The sequence below is a fragment of the Pseudopipra pipra genome, chromosome 5 (assembly GCF_036250125.1).
Source record: "Pseudopipra pipra isolate bDixPip1 chromosome 5, bDixPip1.hap1, whole genome shotgun sequence".
NCBI classification, from domain to species: Eukaryota; Metazoa; Chordata; class Aves; order Passeriformes; family Pipridae; genus Pseudopipra; species Pseudopipra pipra.
Window position 1 is genome coordinate 30,061,228 of NC_087553.1, and position 27,861 is coordinate 30,089,088.

The 27,861-nt window shown below is 38.3% G+C and overlaps 1 protein-coding gene across 2 annotated transcripts in view; it reads left to right on the forward strand.

Moving 5' to 3' along the window:
• FGD6 (FYVE, RhoGEF and PH domain containing 6) overlaps nt 1-27,861 on the forward strand; it is a 72,157-nt gene that overhangs the window by 30,468 nt on the left and 13,828 nt on the right. For both annotated transcript variants that reach the window (XR_010430719.1, XM_064655424.1), the window contains exons 4-14: nt 783-850; nt 944-974; nt 9,368-9,519; nt 10,314-10,470; nt 11,143-11,230; nt 16,737-16,787; nt 19,606-19,664; nt 19,763-19,834; nt 20,305-20,373; nt 22,006-22,089; nt 23,223-23,302. Coding sequence is in view for 1 of the 2 variants with exons in the window: in XM_064655424.1 (XP_064511494.1) it covers nt 783-850; nt 944-974; nt 9,368-9,519; nt 10,314-10,470; nt 11,143-11,230; nt 16,737-16,787; nt 19,606-19,664; nt 19,763-19,834; nt 20,305-20,373; nt 22,006-22,089; nt 23,223-23,302 (911 nt within the window). In the remaining variant the exon portion in view is untranslated. The remainder of the gene's footprint in view (nt 1-782; nt 851-943; nt 975-9,367; nt 9,520-10,313; nt 10,471-11,142; nt 11,231-16,736; nt 16,788-19,605; nt 19,665-19,762; nt 19,835-20,304; nt 20,374-22,005; nt 22,090-23,222; nt 23,303-27,861) is intronic.

A 27,861-nucleotide genomic window follows, 5' to 3' on the forward strand; every position in this document is an offset into this window, starting at 1 on the left:
TGAGAGCTGTTTTGGAGAAAGGTGTTTTATCTGAGGGAAATTGTATGTGGGAGCTACACTGTGTAGTGAACACTTCTACATCCTGATGCCTGCCCCCATTTGCTTTGTTAAACCTGTTCACTCTATCTGATGTTGAACAGTAGCATTGATTTTTTGAGAGCCAAATGTGCGCATAAAAACCAACATCATCTCTACAGTGTTTCAGGTAGGTGACAAGGCTCACGCTACTGCATCTTTGCAGCACAGTTCCTATGTATTCCAGCAGCTCCTTTAATAGTCAGAAGCTGACTTTTCAGTGTGTTTTCCTTTCCTCTCCTTTCATCTTGCTTTTCAGTAAAGAAAGTGCATGTGTCTTGTAAGATGTTCCTGAAACACCTTTGAGTTCACCACAAATATTACTGTTGCTGTATTAATCAGGAAAAAAATCAAATAATGTAGAAATATTATCTGTACTATAGTACTTTTGCTAAATAATAACTGTTATTTGCTAGGACTTTATCCATTATGGGCTTCAGTGCTTCCTCTAATAATCAAATGAAAAGGCTGATAGTGTTGTAAAAGCTAATCTTAGCTAATATCATTGTTTCCAGCTACAAGCTAAATTGATTTTCTCACAAATCCTGAAAAGACAGAAGATTTCAAAGCCAAATGTAAAGCAGTGTAAAAGGTTTTTCTTAGAAATAACTTGAATAAGTGCATTGGATTTGAGGAACTACTAGTTGGAAATGATCTTTATGACCATTTTAGTAGATGCATGGTATAACGTACAATTTTATTTGCAGAATAAGGCAGCTGGAAAGAAAACAAAGGTTTACCATATTGCCAAGGAGATCATGAGCTCAGAGAAAGTGTAAGTATCAATGCTAAAGCTAACAGCTACTCAATTTATTTTAATTAGGCAATTAAAATGTAACTATTTGCTTTTTTCTTGCTTTTCTGATAGGTTTGTGGATGTGCTAAAACTCTTACACATTGTAAGTACTCAAAAAACAAGTAGTTTCCTCTTATATTTGTTTAATCTATTAAAGTTTTATGTTTAGGTTTTGTTGTAGTGACTGTGCCTTTTTTCTGCCGTGTCTACATATTCAAAATATAAAAACTAATCTAATTAAGCTGAACTTTAAAGTCTCACATTTTATATAATGCATGAATATTTTGGTGGTTCCTTCTGCATCTCCTTAATAAATGTATGCAGTCTTCCAGTTGAGTATGGATTTTGCTTGAAGATTGAAAATTGGATATATATCCATTTATGTTAATCAAGACTGTATTTTTAAGCCAGCTTGTATTGGCTTATAAATATGTACGTAGTAACAAAAATAAAGTTTCTTGTTAGAATAACTCTTTAAGTGGTGGGGGAGGCAGGAACAATTTACCTTTAGAAATGGTACATTAAAATGCACATTCTTTAAGTAATCCAGCTAATATCTAATAGCTGTAATGTTGCATCCATCACCATGGCTGCCTTTTTTTCTTTTGGGCTGCAGTTCCTTGACAGATGTTTGCTTCTGATAACAGCTGCGATTGTAGTACCTGCAATGTGTTGTCTACAGCAAGGGTTAAGTATTTCAGCCATGTTTATGCAGATCAGTGTCTGTAAACATGCTGTGTTGAAGGTGATAATAGTAAATCAATGAAGAATTTTTCTTTCTCTAGCTCAGTTTTATATGTTTTCTGTCAACTTCTTAATGGTATGTGCTTGTACCATTTTGTCACTCTATTAAGTGCAAGCATAGTGATGTTTTTTCTGGAGCAACAGAAGTGGTTATATTGCAACCATATGCATTGCTCTACCTCAGTCTCTTGAGAAGCATGTTCTAGGAACTGGGAACAAAGGTTCTTATAGATGGTTGTATACAGTCTTCTAATAGAGAGATCTTTTCAGGAAACAAAAAACTTACCACACCATTTGCTGATTGCTCTTTTGGTTTCCTCCTAGTAATTGATTTTCTGATTCTGTTCAAGCTTGGTTTTTAAAAGCTGGATCAAGCAGTTGCGGCCAATATATAATTTATATTCAACATGTTTCTGGTACAGAACTCAAGCTTAAATACTGGTTAAAGGAAGAGAGTTGTCCTGGAAAAGTTTTAAGCTTTATCATTTTAAATTATCATATTTTTCAGGCATGTAACTTATTTGTTAAAGATGTCTTTGTTTATTAGTGTATTAGTTTTTCAGGTAATGTGCAGTACTGGAAGAAAAGGCTGAGGAGGAGAATACAGGCAAGCAGGGGAAGAATGTGAGAAAGGGCAAATAGTAGGGAGCTTAGTGAATTTCTAAGATAAAGTTGTCCTCACACTGTAGAAGTGCAGTGGTGTAGGATGTGTTTTGCTTTTCCTTTAATGGATAACTTGCAACTCTTCATGACAGTGTGCTAGTTCCTAGCTGCCAAATAAAAGCTATTAGAATGTTTTTATTGGCTAGCAATAACAATCAACATGTATTCAGCCTGGTCTAACAGAGGGGATGCTAGGCTAGAAGTTGAGGAAATACTTTGTCCTCAACTTGTTGGTTGGACTGCAGTGGGAACCTTGATGAGTGTCCTTGTTATACTGGTTTTTAAGCTCTGTGTGAATGGTTCTTAATTAAATAAAAATTGCCATTGCTGAGAAAGGTTGCAGAAACATGTTTTTTTATTTCCACAGAGTGATATGCCTGGGGATTTGTGTATGTTTGTCACAGATGTTATTAAATCTGTTATTAAATCTGTTAAATTTAATAATATATTTCTTATGGATGATATTTTAATGTTGATAAAACTATCCTGTAGATTTCATGTCTGCTGAACCACTTTGGCTTACTAGATTCAGTGTCAGAATTACAAACTACCAGTCAAGCAATCTCTGACAAATTTCTAGAATTAGAACTTAGTTTGCCCCCAGGCTGGGTTGTTTTACCCATAGTAAAGATTTAGCTGGTCAGGGGATGTTCTGTTACACCTTCTGACCCATCTATTAGTCATTTAGCAACTAATTCCATTCACAATGATATGAAATTAATACTGTTCTCCTCAGTCTGTTTTACCAATGCCAGTTAAATGCAGCTCATGGCATTTAATAGAGCCAAGGAATAGGACTGTTGATGTAAGAAAAAGGTTTTTAATTTGCTACGACTTAGAGCCTTAGAAGTGGAGCCTAAAGCAGTTGAGAAGGTGAGAACGTGATTGCAAACTTCTTACAAGTACCATTGGGGGTTTTTTTAGCTTTTTTTTTTTTATATTGACAAAGTCAAGTTAGGTGGAGCAACTCTTCAAGATACCAGGGTGCCGGCATATGCAGACACTGTTGCACACTATAAGTTCATCTGACTGCTTTTGTTGAAGACATACTAGAAAATTCTCGAGAAAATTAAAAAACACTCGAAGACATTTCTATAAATACTAAATAAGCTGGTTATAACAGAGATAAGGGACTCATCTGGCTTTCCACACTCTATCAAACAGACTCGGTGAATGGGATTGCTTGAGGGTGTAATCAGACATTAGATGTAATGCTCTTTCAGGGGCCAAGATTCCAGTGAAATGCTTTTGGAAACTCCTGAAAACAAAGGGGGTTAAATTAAATGAACTCTTCTGTATGCATCTTTGTGAGATGGTTCATGCATGGTCCCCTGGGGGTAAAAAAGGGTTGAGAAGATAGAAGTGCTGTTCCTTCCCTAAGGGCACTTGCAGAAAAAAGAAACAGTGAACTGGCTGTAAAGCAAAATTGACATAGGAGTTACTCTGCCCAAAAAACACCTGGTGTTCCTGGAAAAGGAGTAAGGCAGTGTTGGTGCCCTTTGGCTTTTTTGTTGTGGCATTCTCTGGAAATTGTTAGCTTTGCACAAATGAGAGGACCTCCTCAGCAGCACCCCGATGCCCTAAGGGTAAGCTGCCTGGCTTATTTGTTGTCTTTTTTTTTGGTCTGAATTTTGTTCTTTTGCCAAAACCTACCACTCCTGTTGTTATTCCAACGTTTTCAATTTTGTTTCCTCCCTGCTGTGATGGTATAAGCAGCAAGGCTTCTGGTCCAGCAGAAGACTTGCTTTTTTGGGATGACTCCTTCACTTCAAGGCTTAGCGTATAATTTTTTACTGTATGAAAAGAAAAACTTAGGCCTGGGGGCTTTTGCCTGAGCCTTTAAATCTGTGCTTCTGACTTAGACCTCTGTTCTGTCCATATTAGAACTCTCAGACCAAGTAAGTAGGAGCTGTCAGGAGGCACCTCTTATCGTTTCTGCAGCCACAAGATCAGCCTCTTCTGGGAAAAGGCAGATAAGAGGTTGAACGTCTTTTTTTTTTTCTATTGTGTGTCCTTCCAGATACACTTAGAAGAGTGAAAAATTCTGATTTAATGTTTCCATTTTTCAGAAGACAATTGCAAAATTCTCTCTATAAAAACTATATACATCTATAATCTATCTATATATATATAAACTTGTATTTTTGTATATTATAGCCAAATATTGTGAAAAATAATTTGTAGTAAATTTGGAAAAAGAATGTGATGAAAATATAGATTAAAAAAATTAATAGCTATGGGCTTTGGAGCAAAGGAAGTTCTGACCTCTGGTCCTGGCTTACAACTGACCTACTGTTTGGCTGTGAAAAATTCTCTCAACCTCCAACTTCTTTTTCTCCATCTGTAAAATTCCAATACTTGACCAGTCTGAGGTGAATATGTCGACAAATTTTTAGTCTCTGAAGTGCTTTAGAATTGCTGATTAGGGTATTTGACAATGAGTTGCAACTTCTTATCAAGAAGACTATTGAAATAGTTTAGGTTTAGAAGGAAACATTGTTCTACTACCCAGCCTATTCCCTGAAATAACATTCTGGGAAAATGCCACGGTCAAATCATTGATTGTTGTAAAAAATTAACTATCTTATGTTGTTAAAGACTTATAAATTATTTTACTACCTGAGAAAAAAAAATGCGTGAAACTACTTGGCACCTTTCCAGAAGTAATCTCATATGTTTGAAAAATGTCTCAATCCACACTTAGTCATAGTCTTCATTAACTATAGTTGCTGTAGTTTAACTTAGCTAATAGTCTGACTCTTGCTAGGAGTGCCTATTTATGTTTTTAATACTGTATTTGGGAAATCTGTAGCTGTATTCCTAAGCAGTCATGTTTACAGTTTGTCATATCTAGCAGCCTGGCTGTTCCCCAGAGCGTGAAACATCTTCCCCTTCCCTCCTCCCTCCCCATAGGATGTCTCTGTGTGTGTGTTCCTTGAAAAGCATCCAAGTGCAAACATACTTTTTTTCCTTAAATTAAGCTGATATTTGAGTTATCTGCAGGTGCATTTAGCTGGAAGTTGTACCTCAGCAGAAGGGATTATGACTTATTTTTATTTTGCTGATGGTATTTTTTGAGATAACAGGTCCAAGATGAGTGTTGGTTGAAGACTTAGGAAAATACGTGACCATGTTTAGATCATGTAGTACTTTCTCCTCCTGTTAAATTTCCAAGAAGTTTTAATTTCATCCATTTGAAATTATGTGCATTCAGCTATTAGATACCTGAAGGTTCATTTAACCCAGCCAGCAGGTGAGGGAGGGTTTAGTTTGCTCTATACCTCTTGGTTTACAACTAAACTTGTTCCTTTGCTCCTTAGACTGATGTGGGTAGGTCACTTTGCTGTGGGCTGGGAATCCTCCAGTGGAAAGAACTGGGAGGGGTTGTGAGTCAGGGCCTTTGCAGAGGGGAAGTGCTGACCGCGTATGATTCACAACAGGGTCAGAATTATTTCAGATATCATGGCACTTTGCTTATTTAAGGAAGCTGCATTGAAGGAGAGGTGGGAGGAAACACAAGCAGCGATGGTGGTATCCTTCTCAAATACTGCACAGCTCTAGGGGGAGTGTATACTAATAGGATAAATAAAATTCCCCAAATGTTTTCAAGTTAGAAGTGTTATATCTGCAGTAATTCGGCAGCATTATGTACTCAGAAGCCCTTAATATGCCTAGACTAGATTTTCAAATGGACAAGTAGCCAGCAGGATGCTATCTCAGTCTAGAATAAACTAAAACTGTTCCTGGTTTGGAAGGAATGTTCTTCCCAGGGGTGGTGATGGGTGGTGTCCTCTGGAAGTAGCTGTGTGAAGACAATTACCTTTACCTAAGCAGTAAAATGTGGTATCATAAGATTATTATTGGACCAGAATATAACGTAGAAACTGTAAACGAGCATTTCAGAAAGTGTACAATAGCCCCCCTCTTTTAAAAGGAAAAAATCATCCTGGTAAAAAGCTGAGATGATTCAGTATAACTAGCATGATATTCTGGGTTTTGTCATGCAGCATATGAAACTTGTCTAGAGTTGCAAATGTTTTTCAGTAAAATGAGCACATTAATTCCAAAGCGAGGCAAGCTGGGGTTGTGTTGGTTGGTTGGAGGTTTTTTAATGAATAAGAAAGAAATATTTGAAAGGCTCATTTTCAATTAGAAAATCTCTTTAAAATTCACTGTAATGAATTGCTGCAGTGCTTCAAACAGAATAATTTCTAGGACAACCTAGGTGATTGTCTTTGAACAGACTGATGAAAGCAATGCTTTTCAGCAGTGTTATATAGAACTATGTGCTAAATATGTTTGCAATGTAAATCACCCAGGCATATATAGATATCAGAGCAATGTATATATTATTTGCAAGAACAATTCTGTTTTAATTTAGCAGTGAACAGATTTAGTTTTAGAAGGAGCTAGGTTCTGGTGCTTTCAATTACTTTTACTGCAATTCTTAATTTGTAAGTCATTCATCTAAAAAGTTGTCATCTGAATACCTTCCACCCTTTGGAGTGAAATTTCAGGGTTTACTTTGTAAGTTAACATATTTTACATCTGGTAATTAAAACAGACCTGTTCTATGTTTTGTCATTTTGGATAAGAAATTACTTTCTCAGAAGGCCAGTACCTTCAAGTGTAAACACTGTTAACTCCAACCTTGTTACATTTGTTTGACTTTTCCCACCCCCAATCCCGAGGCATGTGCTCTCTGCCTTCAACTCTTAAGTTTATCTCAAGATGAACTTGGCATGACAGTTACTTCACACCCACTGCCAGGTTAAAAATAAATCTTAATATGATTACAATGACAAATGCATAGTCACTAGTGAAGACTTGATAATTAAAACAAAAAAAAAAGCCATGAAGTTTGCCTCATGTTGTTTCACAGGCTGGTTCACGTAATTTGAAAGCTTCATGTTATCTTTTTTCCCTGCATTTCCTCTCTGCAAAGCTTCCTCAGTTTACTCAGTTGTGGAAGGGGGCAGAGGGGGTGATGAAGCAAAGTTTTGGTTGGCTGTTTTAATGATAGAGCCTTTCATGGTATGATCTAAACCCTGATGAAGCTGATGGACTTTGGATCAAGCTAGTTGAAAAACCAAATCTGTGTTTGGAAAACACCCTGCAGACTCTTTGAATGCTGTATCTAGGAGTTAAATAAATGCTCTTAACTACAGATGACATTCCTGTGTTATCTAGTGCTTAAACCTGGCTCCCTGCTCTCCTTTTATTGTTTGGTCAGGGGAAAGCCTGGGTTGTTGATTACTGTACAGACAAAATGCTTTTCTTTTCGTCGTGCAAGTAGTCGTATGACATTCAGACAACGTTCTTGTTTCATCCTATGGCAAAGTACATACAGGATATTGTATGTGCATGTGTTTGGGGGAAGGGGCGAGGAGAAAATTATCATAATATGATGATGCATTTTGCATGAAGCTCTCCAGAATGCCTTATTTGAGCTTTTGCCATTGTAATTCCTTGTATCATTTCAGTGTTAAGCAATGCCCTAGGGTCAGAAAAACCCATAAGATGCAGCTGGTAGTTAACCTATGTGTCACTAGTCTGCACAGAGGATGTAAAACAGAACATTTCCATATGAATAATGCCATCTGTTTTTTAACTCCCTTGCATTTAGTTCTCAACCTTCCCCCAGCACAGCCAGTGCCCTGTATCTCCTTTCAGTTTCTTGCCAGAACTGCCCAGCCACAGCCTTTGTGACCCAGAGGGTCACAAAGCAAGAAAGTGTGTCTGGAGCTCACGCTGCCCAGAGCTGACATAATGAGGAGAGAGAGCAGGGAAAGTTGAGGTTTAAGTTTGAAGGACCCTAAATAGTGCCAGATGCTGTATGGATGAGATAGCTAGTAAGACTGGTAGTAATAGACCTGAGGAGAAGGAAAAGGGGGGATTAATTCCCCCCTCCCCTACCCCCAACCCGAGGACACTACAGATATTCAAAGGCAGGTGTGGACCCCATGCACATTTAAAATATAACTCATCATTGTACTTAAAAGTATGTTGATGGTCACCTTTTTCAGCATACCAAGAGAATTGTGCATGTGCTACCAGGTTTCATTAACCACAAATTCAGAAAGAGCTATTTATGTATTGATTCTCTTTTGTCTGCTGTTGCCCAAATTCAGGTGAGACATGATGCCACCTAATTTGTATTTTCTTTTTTGTCAGTTTCAACAGTGTTGTTTTTCAAGTGAAATGCTAAATTACTAACCTTCTTGGAAGTTTTGTTTGCATGTAAATAGAGAAAATACCTCGTGTAATAGATACTGAGTTTCAATCCTGGCCATGCGGACTTGTGTGGGGCCAAGATTTTAGTTCTGAATAGTTTAATAAGGATCAACCAACCTCATCTCTGTCCTGTTGGGAGATGGTTTTAGCATAAAAATGCTATAAGATTCTTCAAGAGTAAACAGGGTTTTCCTTCTCCCTCTAAATGTTTGGAAGATACCGGTGTTAGTTTTGATCATTGCTAACATTTGAAATCTCATGGTTCCCATATGTTATTACAGTATCTTTTTGTTAGATGTTAATTTTCCTGTATACAGAAGAGCTGCTACATATAGTAATTTTTGTAACCCTACATTTTGTCCACGAGGAACATCTTCCAAAATGGCATTTGTAGATGACTTATGAACACTACTATGATTTTTAAGTATGATACTATGATCATATTAGTGATATAACAGTTTTGCTTTTTGACTTACATATTTGCATGAAGACACTCAAGGCTGCCAACAACCTTGCAGATACAAGCTTTGTTTATCCCTCCTTGGTTTCCTCATATGTAATACCAGCACATTTCTTAAGGGTATGTTGTAAAAATAATGAAAAACTTCTATATTATGCATACAGGAGCAAGAAAGTAAAGCTCCAGTGTTAAACCAAAGGGATTAAAGCAGTCCCAGGGGAGTAAATTGAAGCTGCAGGGAAACATAACCCAGATGGTACCCGCCTTGCCTTTGGTAATAGGGAGCAGCGCCTGGAATGTCTGCAATGAGAACTCCATTGTGCTCTCTGTGTTGGTGCTTTGAAGGCTGTTCACTCATGGCAAGGGGGGTTTCTGTCCTCTTTGTGCTCTGGCAGGATTTCCGGGATGCTGTGGCGCATGCCTCTAGGCAGCTTGGAAAGCCAGTGATTGAGGACAGAATCCTGAATCAGATCCTCTATTACCTACCTCAGCTCTACGAACTCAATCGGGACCTCCTGAGGGAACTGGAAGAGCGATTATCTCACTGGTGACTATCAATAAAGGGATACCACTCCTTTGATGTTGAAATTTATCTGTGGTGCTTATGTGACTCCATGTGATCGTGGCTTGACTCTTGTTTGTATTTTACGTGCCTTCTTAAATGACAGAATTTACTTTGAAAGTATAGGAGATTATTTTTCGTTTAGATGTGCTTGTTTGCCATTTACATGTATACAAAGGTCCACAAGGCATGCCAATACATTTTTGTAGCAATCACACTTTTTATTTAAAATTTTATTTTTAATTGAAAGGTCTGGTCCTTGTATGAGCATGGTAAGTGCACTGATTTCATTAGGGGAAAAGGAGGTTGTCCTGAAGACTAGTTCACATTTTAGAGGTAGTTTAGATCTACTGATCAGAAACAGCACTGATTGACAGCCACAATCGCCTTGAAGTCCATTCTCAGTTACTGTGGTGGGTGGATCCAAATCAGCAATACAAAACCTGCTGACAAAGGTGCTGGAATGGGTAAAGACTTACTGTTAAGTTTGAAGATCCATTTCCTCAGAGATCAACCTTGTACTAAAGTGTTCAAACAGCTCAAGACCATTTAAAAAAGACTGTGTATTAAGTGGTTGTCATCTAACACTAGTGTGTTGATGTGTGCCGAATTAAGTTTTTCAAAGTAGCTACTGAGATGGGTGCCTATCTGCTGCACTGTAAGCTTTTGTTCAGAACATAAACTAGCACATCTTACTCTGAAAGGGATAGATGTTTTGCTGTAGGATTAAGATGTGCGCTATTTTTAGCTCTAACTGCGCCTTTTTTTTCTATTTCTAGGCTTGAACATCAAAGAATTGCTGATATATTTGTTAAAAAGGGTCCCTACCTAAAGATGTATTCAACTTACATCAAAGAATTTGATAAAAATGTTGCATTATTAGATGAACAGTGTAAGAAGAATGCAGGGTTTGCTTCAGTAGTCAAAGACTTCGAGGTACTGTATTCTTTTGTAAGATATATCCTGTTTTGTGACTTTTTAGCAATTGTGATCCTCCGCAAGGCTTTAGAAACTGTCCTCAATTTTTTTGTGTTTTGGTGGTGGGTTTTTTTCGCTGCAGTCTTGGATTGAGACATGAAGAATACAAGAGGCCTTTTTAAGGACTTGGTGTTTCAGATTCGCATTATTTTGAATGCAAATTCAGGATAATTAGCATTTTTGAAGCATGGATCTTTTAATTCTGTGTCGTCTTTAGAAGTGTGGATTAATTAAAACTTCTGCAGTGAGCACTCCTGTCTTCTCTGCCTTTTTGCCTAATGAACACTGAAGGGATCACAAAGGAGCATGTTGCCCTTGCCACCCTGTTTCCTTTATTTCTGGCAAGTTTCACCTCTCATCCTCCTGAGTCAAAGCACCTGTTTTGAATCCACAGCATATGAGCGCTTACTGATATATTTTAACGCATGGGTAATTTTGCATGCAGTCTTCCACACAGAAATGCTTGCTCTGTAGTGTGGTGTTTAACACTGGTGTGGTGTTTAACACTGGTGGTCACACTTCTTAATGATAAATCTTATCCAATATAATCAGTAGTTGTTTTTAGGCATGTTTTCTTTTGCTGGAGCCTTTGACGGCCATGGAATCATTTCTTTTGCATGTTTCTTTCAGATGAGCCCTCGCTGTGCTAGTCTGGCCCTCAAGCATTATCTGCTCAAGCCAGTTCAGAGGATTCCCCAATACAGGCTCCTGTTGACAGGTACAGTCAAGCTCTTTGTCAAGCTGAACAAGCCAGTCTTCACACGCCCCAGGAAACCTGTTTTCAGGCAGTTGTATCCATCTGTAAAGCCTGTTTATCTGACTTTGGATATGTGAGGCTTTTTAAAAAACATGGCACAATATATGCAGCTCTTTTTAAAACATGGCATGGGTTTAGAGGCTTTTGTTGTTAATATTGATTGAGCTAAGATGCACAGGCAAGGTGCTAATATTTCTAACACTGTGGTGTGTTCTGATGGTACATTTAGCAGTACATGGAAAACATGAAACCTGTGGTGGTTTTTGTTTCTGTCGTAATAGAAGCCTGTCATTTCCTTAAGGGTTGGAACACTCTTGTTTTGCTTTGGGTTTTCCTTTTTTCGGGGGGGGGGGGGGGGCTGATGGGTGATTTTTCTTCTTTAACGAATGAAAAGGGCAGTATGGAGAATCGGAGCTAGGAGAAGAAAGATGTCTATGCAGCTGTGAACTTCTGGTAGTAGCTTCGTTTCTCCCCCACCCAGGTGTTTTGACTGTAAAATCCTTTCTGTTTTAAAGGCAGAACACATGTTTTTAGTGTACATTTACAAGTGCTTAAGGCTTGTTACGGGGGCATTGTATGCTAAGGAGCTGGTTTGGGACTAGGAAATCTGGGCTCTGTACCCTGCTCTGGCACTGGCATGTTTGGGTGACCTTGAGCAAGTCATCTCCATGATGCAGTGGGTTTTTCTGTCTGTAAGGGGAGGGCAGTGACAGAGGCCTCCTTTGTGAAGTATTTTGAGATGTGTTTGTTGTAAGAGGGGGATGGCTCCTGTAAGGATTTGGAAATACTTAAGGCATTGTTTTTGAGAGCCATTGCTTCTTGATGAGCAATTTAAAAATAGCCTCTGTTTATGTAGTAACTGCAAAATAAAATGCTCTGTGACCTTTTTTTTTGGCTCTGTAACAGCTCATTGGCATTTCCCCAGCAAGTACTTAGACTAGTGATGCTGTGGGAGATACAGACTAAAGTGTTAAGCAGCAGTTACCAAGTTATTAACAGTGACTGTTTTCATTTTAATCATCTCATTAAACTCACAGGTGTTGAAAAAAGGGGGAAAACTCCTTAAATGGAATACTTTATAGGGGAAAATCTTAATGACTCTTAACTGATGAAATTAAACAATAAAATGGCATTTGGGGACCTGCTTTATTTTAAAAGCATATTGACTTAGGACATGGTATAGGCTTGTTATACACTTAAAAATCAGGAGGGCTTTGGATAAGTTCAGAGGTTTTAATTGAAAAGGTTGAACAAAGGATCAGAATAGAGCAAATGCCAGTGTCAATATACACAGCAAAGCGAGAGATGTCAGGGATAAATGGCACTGAACAGAACTCAGATGTTGAAGGGGAATTCTTTGTGATCATTAGCTGTCACTGTGGCTGGACTAGGCTGTTTTAGACCCTAAAAAAAACTCATTCTGTGTTGATGGGGGGTTGCTGTGGATGTCCCCAGTCTGCACACCTTACTGTGGCTGCCCAGCTTTAAATACACCTGTAAATGCTATTGAAAGGAATGGGGGGATTTCCATGCTGGTGATGAATTTAGAAAAGTGATTTTCTCTTGTTCTATGTAAGCATTAAAAAACATCAGACCAAGAATTTAATTGTGCTGGGGCTGGAGAGTGTCATTTTGGATCTGTTTGATTTTCAGCCTGTTCAATCTATCACGTCTGTTGTCCTTGAGATTCTCACTCTTCCATATCTCTGTGGATGACCCATCTGCTTTGTACCTTCCAAAAGCTCTGTGTAATATTGAGCAATGCCTGTATAAACTTGTGCTATATGAACATCTGGGGGGATGCAAAACACTCGTCTCTCTTTTGTTGCAGTGGGTGAGAGGCAGCAATGGAGCAGCTGCCCAGGCTGAAGACAGTGGGGAACTGTGGGGAGGAGGGTCAGAGCAGAGGAGTGAAAATAATCCAGGAAATGAAGCTGTCAGGCCTAAGTCAGTGGGGATTTCTTCCTATTTATATGTTCTGTGTCAGTGGGACAGCTTTGTACTGGTAACCTGCTGCTACTCGGTCACGTCGCAAGATGTTGCTGTGCTTTGAAGTGGAGTTACTTTTATGCTAACCAAAGCAGGAGCAGGTGGGCTCATAAATCAGTCAAGGAAAGGCGAGGCTCAGCAGTGTTTCTCTTTAATTATACAGCTTCTCCAGTCCAGTAAGTGGACTTCCACTTCTTCGCATACTGGCCCCAAGCTCTGTACAGCCAAGATCAGATGGGTTTTCAGGGATTTCATATAGAAATGAAGGAGAGGTGATTCTCTTTTCTCAAAAAGATTTGAGTAGATGACTTGAGACTGTGCTGTATGAACAGGTTCTTGACTGCCATAGGATAAGTCTCTATTCTCTCTTTCCCAACACAAGGTTGGCAGAGAGAGTGTCTTTTATTATCCTTAACTGGGATATAGTGAGGGGGGTGAAAAATAAGCCTTTGGCACACTGCTGCTTTTCAGGTTGGAAATAGAGTTGTCAGACTCAAGGCCAGTTATGTGCTGGGGAACAATTGCTTTGAGTTTAATGTAGTTAAATTAGACAACCCAAGAGAAAAGGTAGTTAATGAAGCAAAAGATAATTTTAGTCAGGAGAAGAAGTGATAGTCACTGCCCCCCAGGAAGAAGAGAGAATTGCTGGTTGCTGTCAGGTAGAAGAAGAACATAAGGAAATTTTGTTCATCACAAAACCAATACTTGTGTGCCTTTTTTTTGATTTTTGTTGTGTTTTGGTGTATCCAGCAGAATTATGAATTTCTGAAGGTATACTTAAGATCTGTCTAGTCTGAACAACTAGAGCACGCTTCAGAGGGGAAAATTTTTTTGGCAAAAACAGTAGATACCATTTCATCTTAATATCTGTCCTCTGTATTTATTTTATCTAGGAATATTTTTGCTAAATTTTTCTGTAATGTTTTTCATGTTTTTGAAATTGGCTTGTCTGCATAGTTTATGCCAGTACCTCCAGAAAGCTGCTGCAAGCACAGAATTTCCAGTGTTTATTCACAGAACAGACTAAAAATATCTGTTCTGATGCTTCTCTGAAGCTGAGTTTTAGCTATGAACTGAGGTCCACTTACCAGACACACATAAAAAGTACTACGATGAAAATTAGCTACTTATCATTTTCAGGATTTTACAGTTTTATTGGCTCCAAAAGCTGCAGAATTTTAAATTAATACAGTTATGTTAAAATCTCTAAATTTCTTACTTATATTCACTGATTATATAATTTAAAATGCAAGAATATACCCATCCAAAATGTTTTTGAGTGATGTAAAGTGTTGTTTTGGGGAACATGTCATAAAGCATGACTATGCCGAGAAATAATTAGTTCCCATCTTGGGTCTCTGGTTTTAAGTTACCACTGCAATTACTTTGGATATTAAATTGGATGTCTCCATGTACTAGGGACAGTGTCTTAGAGAACCAGCTGTACATTTGCAGATGAGGAAAATATACCCACCTTACCTCTTGTTCTCAGCCTGAAGAGGTGAGCATGTGGTTGGCAGGTTTATTTTTATTTTTGTATGAGCTGTAGGGACTCATTCTTTACACGGGGAGACTACTGCTGGAGTCCTTTGTGCTGGCCCCAATGAAGATCAAGTTGCAATTTTAAAGCTTTAATTTGTTGTCTTTGTGGTGGAATCCCAAGAGTGCTCTGCCTCAGCAGCATGGCACAGCTCCAACTTGAGGGAGCACCTGTCTGCAGGCAGGGCAGGAGAGGACAGCTGGTGTCATATCTGTGACAGGTTCCTACAGGTTAAACCAAGTTAAAAACTGTGAATTCTTCTCAGTTCTTTTCAAAATACTTCCTGTTAATTTTTTTTTCTCTTACACAAGCTTCTTGCCAGCATAACCCGAAGTGAAGCAAGATTAACTACATTTTTTTTAATGGAATATATGTCCACCTAAATATTGCACTAGAATGTCTGCTAGCTACTACAGCATGAGATCTTGAGGGATAGGAAGATGCAATATTAATGGAGTATAGCTGGAGAAGTCTTGGTGCCATGTCAGACTTGTCTTAAAAGATCAGACATTATCCAGGGCCTGCTAATGATCAGGCAGAACTCTGAGGAGAGCAGATAGCTGTGGGTGTTCCCTGGCCCAGCCAGCCAGATCTCCCAGTGCTCCGTCCACGCCTCCCAGCTGGTTCCTCTTCCTTCACTCCAACCTGCTCTTCATGCTTCTCCCTTGGATCCTCCCTTAGGTCTCTGCCAAAAAATAAAATTTCAGTGCCAAATGTTTCTCTTCTTGTAGTTCTGTTTTTCTCAAAACTTTCATTAAACATGACAGGTTCTCTCACTCTTTGTAGCAATTCTACTGCGGAAACATGTTTCATAATTCCCTTTTAATTTTGTGCATAAGGAAAAGATTACAATACACTGAGCGATCTCTGAGGGGCATGCATGAAGCAAGACATCTTACAAAGGCAAGGAACAATTGGCTCCTGATCCTTTTTGAATAAAAGAATGAATTTGGGTAGGGCAAGCATGTGGGAGTTGAATTATTTCACTCCTACATGAAACTTGTACAACTGCGAAGCTAAAATTGAATGCTTGCTAGATTACATATAGTTAGTTTTCAGTAGATCCTCTAGAATCTTAATACCTCATTTAAAAGGTAATTATAAATCAGTATTTGTTGCTTTTATCAACCTAACGTATATTTCTTTGAATGTTTCTGGGTTTGTTGCTTTCAATTTTAAGCAGTTCAAAGTTGTAGAGTGTAGAGAATAAACAGTTGACTTTTTACTGAGGATATATATTAATCTTTGACAGGGTATTGCACTTTTTGATGAACTAGACACTCGACTAGGGAATGGAAACTCAAAGGGAATGTTTTTTTTGTATAGTCATACGTTTGGAGTTAATTTTAAATGCTAAGTAAAATAGATTTTAAAACTACCAAGACTTCAATGGATTGAGGGTGCCATCTTGTGGTTGAATTACGTTTGTAATGGAAAACCAGAAATGCCTATTTGAACACAGAGGGGCATATACTATTCTTGTTACTGAAAAATATTAATCATAATGAGATCTTCTGTAATGGACTACTTTTTTTATTAGCTTCTATAAACAAGTTAGGTGCTCAGGCAAATATCTATAATCTTCAAAATTTTCTCCTTCAGCTTAAACGTGATTGCACGTATGTACTTATTTTTCACTTGCTTGTTTTGTTCTGGAATAATATATACAACAGACCATTATATATACAACAGATCATTGGAGAAAGCCACTGTTTCAATAGCCATTTCTTCACTGAGCAAATATAAAGACATACTTTCTTTATGGAAATGCTAGGTTTCACTTTGTTATTACTTTGACAGATTTAAAAGATTAGGTAGTAGATCTTTGTGGCATGGATTTGCCTGAAAAGCAGATTTTCAGGAAAAAGGTGGTTTTTACTACTTTTTGGTGGTGTTTATTTATTTAACAAAACTATATATTATTTTTTCTTTATACAGATTATTTAAAGAATCTTTTAGAAGAATCTGCGGACTATAGGGATACTCAAGGTAAATGTCTATTTAAAGAAAAAATAGCTTATGTACTTATGATAATGTTTCCAGATTTTAAGTGCTTGCAAAATGTTAAGTCAGTAATAGAAATGTTTTCTATTTAGTTCTAAGTTTCTCAGCAGAGATACTAAAAGATTGCAAGCTTGTGTTTCAAAAAAGTCTGGAGCTGACAGTCATATCAGCTCACCCAAGAGGTAAGAGTGAAGTTCTCCAGACAGCTTAAACAGATATTTTGGGCACTGCTATTGAAAGAGACAGTCCTTGCATCTGTAGACCTTTCATGATAGGCAGCTTGTCTACCAGCTGCTCTCTCCAACTATAAGCCTTCCTGGCCTCATCCTCTCTCTGGCTTGTGCCAGAACAAGTGTTCATGTGGCAGGAGTGAACAAGATAAAGGAGCTGCCCTGAGTTATATTTAACCTGAGGAGTTCTCCAGTTTGAGTTGTCACAAGTTGCACAAACACAGGTGACTTACACAAGTTTGCCTGCATGTGGGGAGAAAGGAGATCAAAGGAAATGAGCAGGAATAGTTGGTGATGAAGAGGACGGGACCACACGTTTCATAGTAGTGTGGGATTAAACTGGTTTAACTCAAGCATATAAATGCAGTGCACATTCAGGCTGTTTCCTTCTGCAGTGTGTGCCTTAGCAATACAAAAATGCTCCCAGTCAATGCTTCCATTTCATTTGCATGAGACCCTGTCACTTATTTCACTTTTTAGTGACGTTTGTTCAAGCCCATTATGTTTAGGAAGGTTGTGCAATTGTAGTTGATTGGACTTCAATGAGTGCCTTCAACGCACTGAACCAAGTTTGTTTTGTCTGCTGATACAATATTGTAAAATATATGAGTAAATATCCTTCTTGGGACATTTAGACATATTTGTTTGAAGATAGAAGCCAAAGATATTTTAACCGATGACTCTTTAAGTTCATCTTGCACTTCTTATGGCTGTGAACAAACTAATGCTTGTGTTGCACATTAAATAGTTGACCACTTGAAAAGTGAGCAACTTAAATATATATTTTACTTTACATTTTCTTGTGATTTCTCCAACTTCTCTATTTTTCTAGTTGTACCTTCCACAATGTTTTTCTCTCCCTTCATACATCAAAGATAAAAGCTGAAGCTTAGTTGTGACAATAAGAGCGTTAATTTGAGATGCCCGATAGTCTATCTTAGAACTTGGGTAAAGAAAAGAAAATCTAATCTTTACTCGCCAAGTTCTTGTAATGATTAAGCTTAACTTAGTTCTGATTTTGCTTAGTTCTTTAATTCCATTGGTGGGGGGAGTGGAGAGGGAGACTAGGCTTGGTTGTGGTTACTGTTCTTGGAAAAATACCATAATAGCACAATTCTTCTTGATAACCTTAATTTGAATACATTACTTCAGCTAAGTGGTATAAGTGGAATGCTCTTTATCCCTATAGATTATTTTATGTTGTTATTTACATTTATTTAGTCTTGGCTATGTAAGTGATCCTGAGATCCTGGAACTTTCCCTTCAATAAACAGAAAATTTTCTAATTTTCTCTAAAATTCTTCAATCTTCCTTGAAATCTGAGTAAAATTTTAAGTTTTTAATAGATATAACTGATAGATGAAGAAACATATAACAGAAAGAATCAGGTACTCATTTCTGTCTTAATGAATTTAGCTAAATTTCCCTTCATCATATTCCATGCAGATGGGAGCTGGGGAGTGTTTTGCCTGAAGCAGCACAACATTTCTTATATTTCCTGCTAGGAGACCACCAGCTCTTTTTCAGCAGGCTCAGTTGATGCTATGACATCTATATATAAACTTAAATTTTGATCAAATGCTTGATATCTGCTGTGTATTTTAACTGTTTGACTCCTGTGCTTGCATTGCCTTGGTTCATGAAAATCTTGTACAAAAATTCTCCTTAGATTGACTTAGGATGAGCTTTTTGTTCACATCTGTTTAGTTTCTTATATGGCTTCATGACCTTCTGAACCTTTCAGTTCAGCTATCTCTTTCAACATGCTTTCTTTCCAAATATGACTCAACAATAAGGGAAGTGTATGCATTCTACAGTACTAATACTCTAATTATTACCTGGGAAAAAAAACCTTAAGGCTTTGTTTTTACCTGGTTTGGTATGCTTCTCTGTGGATTTTTAACCAAATGTAGGTCCTTTCTTTGAAGTGCCTTAGTGTACTTGAATTACTTAGAAGAAGGTGGCAAATGCTTTAGAGACTACATTTTATCAGAACAGTTGTCCTAGCTTTCAACTCAATAAGTCTCTTTTCTTCTGCTTAAGTAAATTACAGGTTTTTGGATAAGATCCTTGGACTGAACACTCACTGTGTTCACATGATATTTGACTGGTATCTTGAGGGTGAAGTAAAACTAAAGGCAGAAGAAATGGCAAAGATTTGTATAATTTTTCTGGGTGGTCTTCTGTGACTAGCACTGGTGGCAGTTGGGTAAAATAGAAAAAACTTAGTCCCTACATAAATCTCTGTTAAAATATTGTTAACTTTTCTCCAGTAAATAGAGTAAGTAATTCATTGTGTGAGAAACTGGGATTTACTTTTGCTTGTGGACTGTTTTGATTAGCTGTAAGAAATAATTGACACTGTAGTTGAAGCAATGACTTGCTAGAGCATATTTATTAAACCACGATCGAAAGATTCTGGGATTTATGGGAAGTGCTCCTGAATGCAGTGACTGTACAATCAGGTCCTTAAATCTTGGAATTATGTGGAAATGCAATATCATACCTGTGCTTTACGTAATACCAATGCTAACTAGTCGCTATAACCAAAGCATTATTTCTTCATCCTTCAGATGCTTTAGCTGTTGTCATAGAAGTTGCAAACCATGCCAATGACATCATGAAGCAGGGTGTAAGTATTTTGACTTATGAAGCTGGTCTTAAAAAAAAAAAAAAAAAAAGTCATGGATGCAAGGGCAAGTACTTATCTTCCGCTTTTTCTTCCCATAGGATAACTTTCAGAAACTCATGCAGATCCAATACAGTTTAAATGGACACCATGAGATCGTACAGCCAGGAAGGGTAGGTCCTCCAGATGGCAATCAGCAAATTGCAGTACAGGGCAGCACGGATGATATGCAAGCAAAGGACTGGAGCTGGCACATACCAAGAAGAAAAATGGTCCATTGCTTTATTATTTAGTTCTAACAGTCAAGTGAATACTGCCTCTCCATGTGTGGGGGGTGTTTTTTAGACATTTTTTAGATACCTTGCCAGATCTTGCAGGCAGGTTTTTGTCCTCAAGCTTAACCTTGTATTTGTTGTGGTTTCAAGTGCAGCATGGAAAACTGTACTGCAGTCATTCACACTCGCTTTTAGAGAAAACCTAAGGATAAACGGCTTTTCTCAGAAAGGGAACCTTGAATCCCAAAACTTCTGCAGCACCTCTAGTGTAGTAATAATAATCATAATCATAATAGTGTTGAAGAAGTCAGCTCATTTGCATGGCTTCTGCCCTAAAAACCCAGTTTTAATTTTGTTTAATTTACTAGGTCTTTCTGAAAGAGGGAACACTGATGAAGCTGTCACGGAAGGTCATGCAGCCACGAATGTTTTTTTTGGTAAGATGCTGTATATGTTGCTGTGTGTCTAATAGGAGTGTAATTTTAAGTGGTTGAAATGTTACACTGTAAACATAAGTAACTAATAACTGCAAGTAGTAGAAAAAATGACCAATTGTTGCTGTTCTACTTATTTAGTTCTAATTTACAGAGATCATCTGTGGCATATGCACTAATTTAGTAGAAAACCATTTCTCACCAAAATGTACTATTTTGAACAACACTTATTCAAAATCTGAGAGCTTTTATGAGAAGACATTACCTGTGGTAGTGAGGAAACAAACACAGTTACTCCATCCCACTTAGCTGTACCAGGTCTTGAAACCTAGAACTCTGGCACTGCTATTGCGCCCTTCCCTCCCTCCCCTCCCTGCCTCCTTCTTCCTCCTTTCTCCTTCCCCCTCTCTCTTCCTCCTCCTTTCTCCTTCCCCACTCCCTCCCTCCTCCTCTCTCCTTTCCCTTGCAGGAGGTCCCATGCATCCTGAGTAGAGCACTGGGATGGAAGTTAAGTGCTGGGTTCTCTTCCTGTCTCTGAAACTTCTGTGCATCTCTGAAGTTTCTGTTTCCACTTGAACCTTTTGTTTATCTCTTCTATTTAGACAGTAAAGCAGCTGTTATCATGTGTAATTTATGACATTATTGGTCCACAGTCCTGGCTGAAATCTGTCTTGTGGTTACTGTAGTATGAATAAATATTTCCCTAGGCAATCATGGAATCAGTTATGGTAATACTCTCAAAAATCTGGTGCTATCCTGAGCTGAACTTCACAAATTACCTGTTGCTAATTTGACTGTCTGTGGCTTGGATTTTCTTTGTTTTGTTTTTTGGGGCAATGGGTTTGTTTGGGTTGGGTTTTTAGTTTTGTTTGTTTGTTTGTTTGTTTTAGATATAAATGGTGTTTATACCTTTAGACACTTGAGCAGTGATATTTCCATTGATCACGTTGTGAAGATTTAGTAAGGCTCCTGAAACGTTTGGTTATTTTGCAAAGAACATCATAGCAAAAACTTACAAGACACTTCAGGTTTTGGCGTCTGTTTCTGTGCAGTAAATGAAGTATGGATCCATGGGTTGAATAGCACAGAAAATAAGAAAAGTCTTAGTAACTGTTCAGTAAGTTTGCAGAATGAATCTGAGTCTGGTAGAACAGGAAATAAACAGTAGATGCACTTTAAACTGGTAAAATTTACATGGTACGTATAATTAAGTTTGTCCTTTCAATCATAAATTGCTAATCTCCATTCTTCTATCTCCAAGTTTCTGGATTGTTTTGTTTTGTTTGAATGGTTAATTCTAATATCCCTTTAAAGTAGTTTGCTATATCATATGACTGTGTACATGAGAAACATTTTTGTCCATTTTGACAGGCTGTTCTTTGACATCTTTGCACTGTTTACTCATGTGCCAAATGTGTATTTACACAAGGAGGATATAAATAGATACCTATTGTTATCTAATTCATACATGAAAATGTTTCTTGGATTCTAAGTGGAATAATAGGAAGTAGAGGATGCCCTTCTGGACAGTTGATCTCAGTGGTGTAGGAGTTCTGTACTTCCAGTAAAATGCATCTGAATTACCTGTCTTTTAACAGTCTTTAGTCATTAAAAAGCATTGCTTCTGTATTACAGTTCAATGATGCCCTGTTGTATACTACTCCAGTCCAGTCAGGGATGTATAAACTCAACAATATGTTGTCCTTGGCTGGAATGAAGGTGAGTCACTTGTTAAAATGAGTCTTTCTCCAAATCTACCTGAACTCAGGCCTTCAAATTTTCAAAACACAACTATGTTTACTGTTGGCAAGAGATATTAAATATCCTTGCATTCCAGAGTAATCCTACAGGCTTAACATTGCTTGTATAATATGGCCTGTGGGATTGCTATCTAGGTTTCCCTAAAAAACTCTGTTGACACAGGATCATCTCAGCTGCATTTCACCTAGTGTTGTCCTACTCTGAAATAATTTGTCTACTTATTTTTTGTATTGTACTTTGTTTAGACTGCCTTGATTTTTCGTTTTAACTGCTTTTTATTGCCCACAAGCAGAGATTAGACATCTTTGTAATGATAAACTCCTGGTGGGTCAAATCTCTGGTTTATAAAGATTTGCTAACTCTGAGGAAAGATAAGGCTTTTGTTTCTGAGCCCTTGTGAAAAGCATCAAAGTGAAGCCCTGAGCCCCTCTGGGTGTAGCGATAAGGGACATGCACACACTGTCTGACGTGACAGTGGCAACAACAAACCGTTGCCTTGGGAATCATTGTCTTTGGTCCCGTCAGAAAAAATCAGCAAGTCCAGCTGCAGTGCCGATTTGGCACCCAGGTCCAAGCTTTCACAGGCAGAGCTGCAAAATCTCTGTTGCCAGCAGATGTCTTGTAGTGACTGAGAACCACTCTTGACTTTTAAACCCCTCCTTATGTTTGAAGCTTGGTAGCTCAGAAAGATCAACAGGGTGATGCAGGCCTTGCTCACTCTGGGGTACACCAGTGGGCTAAATCTTGTCCTGCAGCAGCAGCAGTGCCTTTTTTTTTCCCCAGTTGCAGGAGGTGCTTATTGGGCAACATGCCTGGGCATGTTGAAGCACAGTGAGGGTCTCTGATAGCTTCATTCCTCTGTATGTCTCCAGTGTTTGTATGGAACTACAGTGAAATAAAAGGATGGGCTGCATGTAATCTTGTTGTAGCTGGGCCCTCTGGACTGGTGTATGATCTCCTCTTCTGAGTATTTTCTCTCCAATGTACCCCTTCTGCAATAAAAATGTAAGAGATTTTGCAGGAAGTAAAACTAAAGCAACAACAGAAGTACCATTTCAGTTTGAATGTAAAGTTTTCTCTTTTGGCTGAAGGTTAAAAAGCCAACCCAGGAAGCCTATCAGAATGAACTGAACATTGAAAGTGTAGAGAGATCCTTCATTCTTTCAGCGAGGTAAGTCTTCCAAATGGATAATGATTTTAAAACTCTGTGGTTTCAAACGGGCCACGCAAGCTTTTTATAGCTTGTTTTGCGCTTAATGTAATGAAAAGTTACCTTTGGCTAGAGTGATTACAGAATAAAGGGAATCAGTTAATCAGAGTGAATAAAACTCTCATTTGGTTCCTCTTTTTCAGCTTAGCTACACTTTCAGAAACTTCACATACATTGAAATATTATCCTTGCATTGCCTTTCCTTGAGAGGGTTTCAATTAAATTAATTTTAGGCTTTGATTTTCAGTATTTTTTTGTTCTTCCAGAGTTACTGATATGCTCTGTCACTGCATCTACAGGACAGGATATGAAGCTTAACAATAAATTTTCATGTTATTATTGGTAACTGATATAAATTGGAAGAAGTCATCCTGATCTTTTAGCTAAAATAACACTGCAATTGAAACAGGAAACAGATCTTGTGAACCTGAAATTATGGCAGCAATTACTGCAATGGTACTTGTCTTTACCAGAAAACTAAATTCTCCATGTAGCAGCAAAAGGATACATGGCCACTAAACCAGAGCAGCTCTGGTCACCTTCACCGAGATGCCTTTAGCAAAGGCCTGGGTTTGTGGATTGTTATTTTTGCTGTGCTTGAGTTGAAGTTTTATATGTTTTGACATTTGTGACAGTGCTGATACCAATAAAGAAAGACATGTTTTCTCCTTTGTTTAGCAAGGCTGAGCAAGGGCAGACTGCTGCTTTTTGTGTGACCTTGTAAATACCAACATGAGAATGTCTGCATAAAGATAGCAGTATCTGTAGCTGAGGGGTAGACCAAGGTTAACATTGTCAAAATTGCCAAAGGAAGTAGCTCAATTGCCTGAGTAATTTATAACAACACACTTGAAATGAGAATTTTTTATTTCTTAACAAACTCAAATGTTTTTTATAGCTCTTCTGCACACTTGGAAAAAAAAAGGTGCATTTCACAGTTTAGGGTATGATTCTGCTCCAGTATAATATGAGCAGGTCTGTGCTGCTTAGATGCCTTGGTGACTGGATGTCATAGGGATACATGAAGACATTTATGGGATGGCAGTAGACAGTGTGGATTTATCTCTGCTTGACTTGAAACAGCATTTCACTTTTAATTCAGTTGTTTTAAAAATTTGTCAAAAAATCATTGGAACTTCTGAAAATATCATCTTGAAATACAAGCTACCTATTTTCCACAAAACAGGATAGACTTGTCTTTTTGAGGAACTGATTAAATGGTAGATTAAAATCAACTCCTGTGAAATATGTGCTGGTTCATAGGGGAAAACCCCTATTTATAACATTTTAATCAAATTCAGCATGATTTGTGACTTGCTTTTGTCTTGACCTTGAAATTGCTGGAATTTACCTCATTTTACCAACTAAGGCTGCTCTGATTTGTTTTTTCTTTTTTAGTGATGCTGCATCTTTGGAGAGCATTTAGCTCTATTATTTTTATACTTGGTGGAAGCTATGGGTGTGCAAGAGCCCTAAGTTACACAACAGTGATAGAGGGAGGTTGCATTTGCATGGCAAGAAGGAAGTGCTGGGGGCCCCAGATGTAAATGACAGTTTTCAGATTGTTTTCTGTCTATAACCAGAACTGGGCCTATTGTGGTGTAGGAGGGAAACAGTTGAAAAAACTACTAGCAACAGGTGCTTGCATATATTTTTTTTTCCAATTAATTATGTTGTTCCTATTGATAAATATCCTGAAAGTGAAAAGAATTTGTATCTTGTCAATACAGGCTACATCTTCTTTGAATGATGCCTCATTCTAATAGCTTCTTGGCTCCCATGTGGTAAAAATCTCAATTGCAAAACTGTTCAAATTAGTATTAAAGACACTGGAGACGATTTTCACTTCTGTGTTTTTTTCAAATAATAAGCATTATGTGAAGTGTACACCAAAGAAGAGATTCTGAAATGATCCTAGGAGATGAGGCAGAGAAGGGAGCGATTAAGCTGGTGAAAAATTGCTATTAATAAAAAGTAGGCCAATTCATAACAGAAGTATAGATTAGTGCCTAGACAAATCTTTGTCTCTTCAGGTTTAGTTTTACTGACTGCATTAGTGTTCTGCTTTATCTAGTCTGGGTTGAGGTTTCAGTTTTCCTGGGATATCTGTAGGAATGTGAATTGTTTTTCATGGTACAGTGCAGTATTGTACTAGAAATCTCTTCATCAGAGGAACAAGTTAGCACATCTGCATGATACAGCACTGCACAGAAGTAGTGGTTTGGTCCTGAAAACAACAGTCATGCCAGCCTGACACGGTCTGAGGCCAGCTGGCCCCGTCCCCCTCAATAAGGCAAGCAAAGAGCTACCCCAGGCAGACATAGCTGCATTGCTTTCACTAAGGATAGCTCAGGCAAGGCTAGCTCAGCTGGGAGAGGTGCCCTAAGGCTCTGATCCTGGAAACAAGAGAGGTAGAAGTCTGTGAGCCCTCCTAGGGCCACTGAACAGCTGTGATGTGTGCCCCTAGCACACGCATTTGCCAGTAGTAACCATTGCTGGGGCTCTCTGCAGTCCGTTTAAAGCTTTCTACTGTTATGTTAAATATCAAATAAATTAACAAAATAATAATGTTTGAAAACCCTGCAATTTTAGTAAGCAGATCACTTTTGGAAGTGATACTGGAGCTGCAGCAGGGGAAGCAGCAGGGCTGGGCAGCTGTGGGGGGAGGACTGGGAGTGACAGCAGAAGAAACTGCCTGTTTTGCTGCAGCAAACCATTACATCAATTCAGTTGCCAGTGGCACCACCTTTGCTCTTAAGTTTTGAAGGATTGTAAACAATCCTAAAGGCTAGCACTAGTAAACCTACCAAGCACAAGCTTCCTGGTGAAATATTAGAGTGTTAGCTGCTCCATGAATAGCAATCTCCACATGATGGAGGGGATGCTTAATCTCGAAAAACTGTGCCAACTTTAAATTTAATACAGTTACAGGAATCCGATTAAATGTAACCAGATTTTGAAAAAAGCCAAAGGAGTTTATTAGAGTTATGAATATTATGTAGTTAATGCAGACCAGTTGTTCTTTCCGGATGAGGAAGCAAAAGTAAATAAACTGAACAAAATGTTCGACTCAGACTGTGAGATATTGGGACAGACAATAATACATTGCTTTGCCTTTGCCTGTATCTTATTTCCTCTCTTTTTGTTCTGATTTTGTTGTTGTGTGTGTGCTAGATATTTTTTTTCTGCTCATGCCTCACAGGCTTCCCATGTGTTTACCTTACTAGATTTGTCCTCTCTGATTCTCTATAGTACTCAGTTTCATCCAGTTCAAAACCCCAGTTCAAAGTATTTTCCTTGAAGGCTCAAAGATGATGAAAGCTTCCAAATACACCTACAAAACCGTTAAAAAATAATGGTTTAATTAATTGGTACTAGACCCCTCAGTAGTGTAAGTCTTTGCTTTCCTCTTCCCTGGCTTTCCTTTCTATATCTTTCTATTAATTACTTGGATTAAACAGATTAATTTATTGGATACCAGTCAAGAAGTTGGGAATAGAAAAAATGTTGGCAATGGATACTTGTTCAAATTTTAGAAGCACTTTTTAAAGCTGGCATGGCATCTTAAACAAGCAGCCTAGCTGTTTCTCTGCCACAAAACTGCTTCATCCTTCTTAGAGCCTTCTCCGTGGTGCTGGCACAAGTACTTGTTCAGCTGTGTGATGAACTCAGTTGGTAAATTGATCCACAGGAAGAGCAGGTCAATGGCTTGCTTTAATATGGATTCATTTCCCAGTCTAGCCCACTGCATAACTGTATGTTTTGACACAAGGGTGAAAATAAGACACAGTGGCTGAGAGAAAGGGTAGTAGGCTGCCCTTTGCAGCAGGAACAGCACAGATTTATGAAAACAGTGGTGTGCCCATGGCCAGAGGAGATGCTTTGGCAGTGCACATAAGCCAGTATAGCTGCAGCCTCCTGCTGTACTGAGCACTCCTTATTCTCTCTGCTCCTTGTGCCACGCCACTTTAGCCTAATGTTTTCCTTGCTCTTGATTAGTGATCCGCCAGCTGTAGGATAAAGAGATAGAGTAAGCTCATCTGTTCATCTCTTTAAGTTAGCTCATCCAATGGAAAATTTTGGAAAAAAAAGAATTATGTAAAAGCAGCATGACCTGTAGTAGGAGTAGTCAGGAGCACAAGGCAGGAGAAGAGTCAGTGTGGTTTTTTTCTGACATAGGCTTGGGGTTTCACAGGGCTGGGTATAACAAACTGCACTCTGAGACAGAAGGAAGCAGGGAGAAAAAAGACTTGTTGACATTTCAGGTTGCCTTCAAGAGGGAAGGCCAAATCTTTGTTCTGGAACCACCATTTATACCAGTATCGCTCAGGCTATTCAAGGGTCCAGGGAGAAGGGGAAGCAATGACAGACAAGCTTAAAACAACCACAGGGTATTTTGGAAGGAGGAAAGGGAGGGAGGGAATCTGCATTATAACAACAGACACAGAAATCTTTTTTAGTATTAGTCAACACAAATAGCTAACACCATGCAGACAGTTAAACAATTATGCCAGTTTTAG